Here is an 8942-nt window from a genome sequence, read left to right as displayed (position 1 = left end):
TCAACCAATCATAATATATTATTAATTTTTAATTAGTATTATGTTATTTTTAATATATATATCATCTAATAAATTAATTTTCTTGATTAAAAGGTTCATTAAATTAGAAAACAAATAATGTCTATATATCTTATATACTCCATCCGTCCCATCTTAAGTGTCCACTGTTGACTTTTCAAAGTCTTCATTTGTCAACTTTGACTGTAAATATTTCTATTTGTGTTATATAATACTTGATGAAAATTATATGGAATGAAAACACATTTAAGACTCAATTCATTCATATACAATTCATTCATATAAGTTCCATCAAATATTATATAGCACAAATAAAAATATTTACGGTCAAAGTTGACAAATAAAGATTTTGAAAAGTCAACAGTGGACACTTAAGATGTGACGGAGGGAGTATTATTTTCCTATTATACTAAAAGAAAGCCATAAATTTGTAGTAGAAAGCCATAAATTTGTAGTTTGAACTAGGCAAACGCATTTTTAAAGAAGTTGTCCACTCCTAAGTGTTTAACATTGTTTAACATTATTAATATTAATTAGAAACATGCTTTCAATATAGTCACCTAAAAGCACATGCCCAAATACATCCAAACTTAATAAACAGGACTCGTACAAATGTAAAATTATCCAACTAATGGTCTAAGTCAACACGCTCAACAAATGCACAAACAAATGCACAAGTTCTCTGTTTATTACATTGTTTTGACATCCAATTAACACATGGTAGTCATTCCACACACACACCCCTACACAAGCATAGCAACAACCATTTTCACTCCCTTGAGGTATATGTCTTCAATCTCTTGTCTTTAAAGCATAGTTTTCAATAATTATAACTATGTATTTATGTGTTTTTCCTTGGTTAAGTTTTCATATGAAGATAGATATATTTAATCAAGCTACTTGATTAAATTGATCATGCTTATCAGAAAATGGCTTTTGGGAGGTTAATGGCAACACTGAAGACAAAACTAAGATCATTGAGTATGAAGAGATACGGCGTTGAAGATGATAGTTCATGGAGTAGTTATGACAAGATTGAGAAAAGTGAAAGCATGAGGGTTGAAATACGAAGCAAGAAAGCACGCAAACTCATCGAAGAAACTCTCAGAGTAGCCGATTCTCCCAAAACCACCAAAAGCTACTCTTTTTGAATAAAAGCGCAGTAATATGTTGTTACTTAAATCATTTTCTGTATAAATATATTCTTAAATAGTACTTATTGTACCAAGTGAGAACATAGTATGCTAATTCTTAAACAAGTTGTTATCTTTTGGTGATAGTTTTAGCTATCAATTGTCAGAAGTTGCAAGTCTTATTTGTAAGAACATTCTTGTTACCATATGGCACATACTATAAATAAAGTCCTAAAAATTGTGACCTTCATTATAGATTAATATTGCTTATTTCAGTTAAATAAGTTTCATTAGTATAATTAGTTAATCATTCAGTTTAAGAAGTTCAATTCCCGGTAATGATCATACAGAGATTTTAAAGTGGTTGTATTCATGTTTGAATTTTGATAAAATCTTAAGGTTAAATTATCAAAAAACTGGTGAAAAGATATAAAAGAAAACAAAACGAAAAATATGTGGGTGCTGGGATTCGAGCCCAGGTCTCCACGGCCACAACGTGGAATTCTTACCACTAAACTACACCCACAAGTATGCATTCCTCTGCAAAATTTTAAATATACAAATAGTAATACAGTTTTAATAAAATTAGTAATAATATTCCATTTACCCAAAAAGTTAGTAATAATAATGTAGAAATTTGCAAATTCAAGCACATTTAATCACACAAATATTAGTTACGCAAATAATCTTTAAATTATGAATAACATCACCATTATATAATATTTTCCCAATAATAAAAGGAATTTTATATTGCAGAAATTTGCAAATTGATGACAATCCATGAATAAAGTGGAAGTAGGGAACACTTGTGTGAAAAAAGGTGTTGGTGTCCAACTTTCAACTGTAAACTCTCTCACATTTTGTCATTTTCACATTTTATTTTACTACGTGTATTTTAAGTTTATATTTTAATTTTAAATTAATTTTATATACATTTTCACATTTTATTTTACTACGTGTATTTTAAGTTTATATTTTAATTTTAAATTAATTTTATATACGGAGTATTTGTATTTGTATATCTGTGTCTAGGTACACACAATCCTTCCTCTTCCTCTTTCATCAATCATTCAATCATCTACCAATAATACAAAGTTTGATTTGAAGTCTGCCCCTCCAATTCTGAATGCAAATTCCCCTGTACATCATCATATACACTGAAAAAGCTTTATAATTTGACGTGGGTTTTCATTAATATTCTTTAAATTATGATTTTACATGCTTGATGATCTTAAATGATGATGCTTTAAATCAATTGAGTATGCAAAAATGTACGATCTTGCATAATTGTTTGTTAATTTTGATTAAATATATGTTTCTTTTGATAAATCTTGAACCTTTTTATTGTTATTGTTCGAAATATAATTGGGTTATGTGGTGGGTTGCTTTTTGATCAAATTAGGGTTTGTATTTTGTTCACCTTTTTTGTATTGATAGGTAAAGTTGCAACCTTTATTGTGTCTTGATTCTTTCAAGAGACGTTGGTATATATCTTTCTGTTTCTGTATCTTATTAGGACCACATTACTCTAATTGTTCTCTCTTTATGTCTCACTTTTCACTCTGTAGAATTAAAGTTTAGTAATAATTTGAAATGAGGGTTTTGCATAGATGATGCCGAATTTGTGGACCCTTGAAATCCTTTTTTTTTTTTTGTTTGTATCATCAATTTCAAGACATTATGATGCTAATTACCTACCAAAGGCCCTTAATTTGTGGTAATTTACTTGATTATTTTTTAACTTTTAGATTTCAGTGTAAGTTACTGTATAATCCTGAAGTTTGATGTGTTTATTCAATTCAATTGTTCTTCATGATATTTTGTCACAAATAGTTGTTTCTATAGTAACTTCATAGTTTTTCATCAAGAATGTTGTTTGGAATCTCTTTTGGGCTGATTAAACTTGTATTATGCTTTGTTATCTTGGATTTCAGGCCTCGGGAGAACTTTTATGTGTATGAGTATGTTAACATTTCATTGATCGGAGGGTTTTATCTTTTTGCCGTTTATCCTATTTCATTGTATATATTGACTGACTGATAATTGTAGTAGTTGTACTTATTATTGACTTGTTACCGAAATACTATTAACTTATTTAATTTTTAAATTAGGATTGGTATAGATATTGTTGGACAATTCTTTGGTAATAGATTGATAACATTTTTAACAATCTTAATGAGGAGTATGTTTTACAGGTTACTCTTAATCTCGTTTCCGTAGCATTTTTCAGCATCTCTCCATCTTTGCGTACGGAGATCGCAAGCCTTTTTCTCGGTTAATGGTATGTAACCCACCTTGGTTTCTTTTAAAATTTTAGAATAATAATTCACACATATTCAAGGAAAATACTGTATAGGTTACGATAGTAGTTGCGATAAAATATATGGTAGATTTATAAAGCAAGTTAATTTGTAAAATCTTTGTTTAGACATTGTTCGGCATACACCTGTTTTTATGGAATCTTGAATTTTTAAAATGTCGGCGTGGTTTTCTTACAGGCGACGAATGAAAATCTTCCTCCGAATGTAATAAAGCAACTTGCAAGGGAGTTAAAGAATCTCGATGAAACCCCACCAGAAGGTATTAAAGTAGGAGTAAACGATGACGATTTTTCAACGATATATGCAGATATAGAAGGCCCAGGTAATGATTTTGTTTCTAAATTATTTGGGAAACATAATCTTCCTTGTTTAGATTGGAATTAACTATTATTGTTATTAAATGTTTTCCAGCTGGGACTCCATATGAGAATGGTGTCTTTCGCATGAAGTTAATTTTGTCTCGTGATTTCCCGCACTCACCACCTAAAGGTTCGATCACGGTATCTTGTGCAATTATCTTGTAATTATTGAACATACTTGTGACACATTCAACTTAAGCACATTTTTTAAAAGATCTAATGATCTTGGATATTAACACATTATGTATAGGATATACATAGGCTAGATGTGGCAATTGGGCAGGTTGGGTTTTGGTAATTACAAATGTGCTTGTTATATTCTTCTTAACTAAGTTTGTTGGTTTGCTCCTTTTGACATCATATGAATATAAAATGTAGATGTAGCCAAATAAACCCATATAAGTTGATTTTATTGAATAGTTTTGAATTAAAAAACTTATAATTTCTGTCTGGATGAAATGAATGGTTTCTGTAGAAATTTTGTAAAGTTGGATAGCATTAAATTATATAATGGTTTATTAAAATTATATAATGGTTCTTAATGCTTGTATTCTTCATTGTTCTGAAAGTCTGAAACTTTTTATTTGAATATTTTAGGTTATTTTTTAACCAAGATCTTCCATCCAAATATCGCAACAAATGGTGAAATATGTGTCAACACGTTAAAAAGGGACTGGAACCCTAGTCTTGGGTTACGCCATGTTTTAATTGTAAGTTTTTTGTGTTGTTGAATCGATTTAAAATTGGAGTTGGAAACTGGAAATCGCTTATTAGCTCTTTGTTGTTTTAATGCAGGTAGTGAGATGTCTACTGATTGAGCCTTTTCCGGAATCTGCGTTAAATGAGCAGGCTGGCAAAATGCTGCTTGAAAATTATGAGGAGTACGCGAGACATGCCAGGTCAGTATCTATATCCATGTTCTTATTTACTGTTAAAGTTTTTTTTTTTTCATGTATCGTTTTTTACTCTGTATGGTAAAACAAAGGATGAATGCATGTTCAGGATTTAGTTTTCCAAACCAAATTACATGATGCTAATGATAATAATAATAATAATAATAATAATAATAATAATCAACATAATTTCTCTCTCTTAAATCAGCTCAAGCATTTTTAGTTGAGTACCCACAAACTTTTTAGCATTGTTAACCCAAATCACTTCATCTTTTACATCTTCATTAAGCATTGGAACCCTAAGATGAGCTAATTGAAGATATTTGACTTTCAATTCTTGAGGCCATTGCCATTGACACAACAATATTGGATCATGATCTCATCTTTTGATCAAATATGGCTTCATATGCATCTCTTCTTGAGATGAAATCGGCTAAAGGACCAATTTCCGCCCATTTATCGTACCACGCTGAAGTTTAATGTCCATTCCCAATCTCATGGTTGCAAACGGCGGTGATGGCCGTTGCGGCGGTTTGGTGACTAGCCCGTCCCGATTCTAAGAAAAACGTTTAATAAGTCGGGCAACAGTCAAAATACGGATCAAAGTCAGGAAAACTCCGTCAACGTCGCTTAAAAGTCGACTTTTCAAAACCATTTAAAAATAAGTTGAGAAAAATACCGACTTACATAATATCCCTAAAGATAAATTAGTAAATATACTACCGTATAATTATAGAAAATGTTATAAATAAAACCTTTATATTATTTAAAATAACCCCACATCATCTTATTTGTGAATCATTTAATTTTAAGATATGTTTCTTTAAATATCATGTTTGAAATATCTATATTTAATATATTTATATTTAAAAATCAACATTGATCACTATTTAAAAATCAACATCTGTTTCGACCTCATGTTGACCGACTCGGCCTTTCAAGGTCCTCACCGACTCGTCTCGTCTCGCTTCTTTTTCAACCTTGCTCAATCTTATGAAAAAACATGAGTGCTAACTTTATCTTTTAGGTCAAGAATTTGTTTCCAACCCCAACTGTCAGTAGAAGTAGGACTAATTTTCCATAAACTTCTATCTTTTAACTTCACTACATTGTTCCCATTGAATCCAAAGAGATTCTTTATGCGATAAAATCTTCCATATCTGTATGACAAGCAAAACTTCATTCCATTGTTTTAACGATTTGATCTATAAACCTCCTTGAACGTTAGGCTTACACATAGTTTTCCAAGCTATCTCATCAATCACCATCTGAGGAAGCATGTACACTGATGCCCAATAGATATTATCTTGAATAATATTTCCAGGAATGAATGCAATTTGATTAGAACTTACTTGCTTATTATCCAACCCATTTGTAAACCTATTTGTAACCTTGAGAAGTTTTAATTTGTTGAGCTATTATGAGAGGCATGCTAGACTTGGCAGGTAAGTAATTGTAGGCTATAGCTATACTGTTTGCAGGTTGTTGTTTACAAATATCGTCGTAAAAGGCATCATTTTTCTAGTCTCACCTGTGTGGTTTCAATAAATCATTAACACCTTTAGATATTTTGAAAATAGTCCTTAAAGATTTCTTTGAATCCCATATAATAATAGTTTAGAGTAGTTTACGAGATTCCAAACAAATGAACAACGTTGGAGATATGTTGAAACCCGTGGTAATTTAGAACAATCTTGAATTCTTTTACTAATGGCTTAAAGTTCTCTAAAAGTTTCGAACAAGCTGAAATATTTATTTATTTTTTCTTACTACTCGATAATTTCATATAGAAAACTTGAATTCCGAACAACAGCGTAAACAGTCGTGAAATTCTAAATAGTTGGCATGAACAAATCTTGAATCGTTGAATAATTGACGTGAAAGAGCAACACACATGTGAACTATTTTTTTTTCTTCCAGGCTATACACTGGAATTCATGCTGTGAAGCCAAAACCAAAAATGAAGGCAGGCGCTATATCCGGGTCAGCTACTGCTTTTAGTGACCAGACCTCTTCGGTTTGTACCAACGACCCAAAAAACACGGTATCATGTGTGGTTGCGCCTACACCTTTGGCACCTACATTGAATACTATGAAAGCAGCGACCGGTCTGGATCATCCTACTACTGCACTCAACCCAATAGTTGAGACCGGAGTTAGTAGTGGATCAGGTTCATTAGCACCAACCATTGTTGCAGCACATAAAAAGGAATGTGGGTCGGTCAAGGCTCAAACTGACAAAAAGAAGATTGATGCCAGAAAGAAAAGCTTGAAAAGATTGTAATATTCATGTCTGTTTTTTGTTCTGTTCATGTCATTAACAAATGTAGGTTGAATTTGGGGTTGTTGCTGTCCGTCGACTTGTATGCTTATTTGGTTAATCGAAAACATGTTATGTGACATTTTATGTTGATAGTATTTCAACTTCTCTTCTTAAATCATGCAAAAAAAAAAAAAAATGTTTTTAGATCTACAAAGGATGTTCTTGCTTGGTTCTGAGGGTCAAAAAAGTTCAATTGTTTTTAAATCAACAAAGGAGGTTTGTGCTTGATTGATAGTTATGTTAAAAAAAAAAAAAAAAAAAAAAAAAAAAAAAAATCTAAAATTAAAGAAAAGTAGTGGATTGATATTTTTGTGAAATTTTTTTTTCTTTCTTCTCAAATTGTTAGTGTTACTCCGGATCGCCAATTTTAATAAAAAGAACCTATCTTTGACGATCATGGGTTCATCATAACACGTTCATTGTTTCAGCAGCCAAGCTGAAATACGAATTGTGGCTATTTTAACCTATCACGATGATACAAGGTGATACGCATGTATTCTCATTTCTCATATACCCCTCGATCATTTTTATATGCAACCGTTCTATTATTATGATGATGATAAATGCAAGATCTTTCGGATAGCTATCCGGAAAATCACTAATTACAGAACAAGAGCTCATTTTATAGGGAATATGGTATTTGTATACAACAAGTCGGGACACATTTCTAGACCCAAAGTCAAACCCACACTGGAGACTGCTGGACGAAAGATGCTAAGGCTGCTAACTTGCGTAAGCCCTACAGACATGAATCATGATAGTGTGCGCCCATGTCACTGAACGCATCTTGATGAAGGCTAGCCATGAAAATCAAGCAGCCGGCTAGATGATTTTGCAAGGTGGGATGTTTTGGTCTGGATAGTAAAACATTTCATAATTGCTAATCATCGTGGGCTTACCATTGGACAAGCCATTTAGGGGAGGTTACATCCAAAAAGGAATTAGCTTTAATAGATAAAGATGGATAGGGATGGATCACACACGAGGATCAATCTATGTAATTGTTGAAGATTTCAACCGCACAACGCTCAAGTTTAGGTATTTATTTAAATTTGTTGAATTGCTTGGTAACAATCATGAGGTTTAGGTAAAAAAGAACCTTGCATCGTGTAATCTTGATTGTATTGGATGTTTCCACTGAGAAATTTCACGTGAACAGACTAGATAGTTTAAGTACGTTGATAACTGTGATGGGGTCTTAATTTAAACAAGTCCAACACTGAGAGTAAAAATTTTAGATGAACATATTTATCTCTTATTTGTTTAAAGTCTTATCTTGATCGCTTTATAAGTCTTTATTTACCATTAGTTATTTAAAGTCAAAAATATTTGTTACATTTGACAGACTGTCGTAAAACGGCAACCCTATTTGTTACTTGTTTATTTCTTTTTAGTTTGCTAACGAGTCGCTTCGCCGTGGGTGGTTTTGGTCATTTAATTGAAGTGGCGGTTTTGATCGGTTAACTTGTTCGGTTAATTAAGCGTAAAAAAATTAAAGGGAGGAAAAGGAAAGTAAAAAAGTAGGGGTAAAAGAAAAGGAAGATGAAGAAAGTAAAAAAAAAAAAAAAAAAGTTTGATAACGGTCACTTGTTCATTAATTAAACATAAAAAAATTTAAAGAGATGAAAAGAAAGGTAAAAAAAACAAAAGGAGAGGTAAAACATTTGTAAATAAAGGAAGGCGAAGATAGTAAAAAAAACAAAAGGTCAAATTACCATTTTACACCCGAAAGAGGTGGATATTTACAAGTCTGTCACTGTGAACAATAACATGTCTTATCATAATTAGTACTCCATCCGTTCCATATTAATAGTCATGTTTTGATTTCATAAGTCATTTATTTTCAACTTTGACTTTAAATTATTATTTACGTGTTATATAATACTAGATGAACA

At 31.5% G+C, this 8942-nt stretch overlaps 1 protein-coding gene and 1 non-coding gene across 2 annotated transcripts; one reads left to right on the top strand and one right to left on the bottom strand.

Annotated features, from left to right (window-relative positions):
* Positions 1–1605: 1605 nt before the first annotated feature.
* TRNAH-GUG (transfer RNA histidin (anticodon GUG)) lies at positions 1606–1677 on the bottom strand. Its single transcript has one exon. It is a non-coding gene; the product is annotated as a tRNA-His (tRNA).
* Positions 1678–2213: 536 nt separating this feature from the next.
* On the top strand, positions 2214–7139 carry LOC139847667 (ubiquitin-conjugating enzyme E2 22-like). The gene is made up of 7 exons (XM_071837393.1): positions 2214–2422; positions 3347–3432; positions 3650–3794; positions 3884–3961; positions 4429–4541; positions 4627–4730; positions 6645–7139. The coding sequence occupies exons 2-7, from the start codon at positions 3430–3432 to the stop codon at positions 7006–7008; spliced, it is 807 nt and encodes a 268-aa protein (XP_071693494.1). The 5' UTR covers positions 2214–2422; positions 3347–3429; the 3' UTR covers positions 7009–7139.
* The last annotated feature ends 1803 nt before the right edge of the window (positions 7140–8942 follow it).

The sequence above is a fragment of the Rutidosis leptorrhynchoides genome, chromosome 5 (assembly GCF_046630445.1).
Source record: "Rutidosis leptorrhynchoides isolate AG116_Rl617_1_P2 chromosome 5, CSIRO_AGI_Rlap_v1, whole genome shotgun sequence".
In the NCBI taxonomy this organism is placed as follows: domain Eukaryota; kingdom Viridiplantae; phylum Streptophyta; class Magnoliopsida; order Asterales; family Asteraceae; genus Rutidosis; species Rutidosis leptorrhynchoides.
Note: the sequence above shows the minus strand (reverse complement) of the source record. Positions and strands in the feature narration are given on the sequence as shown.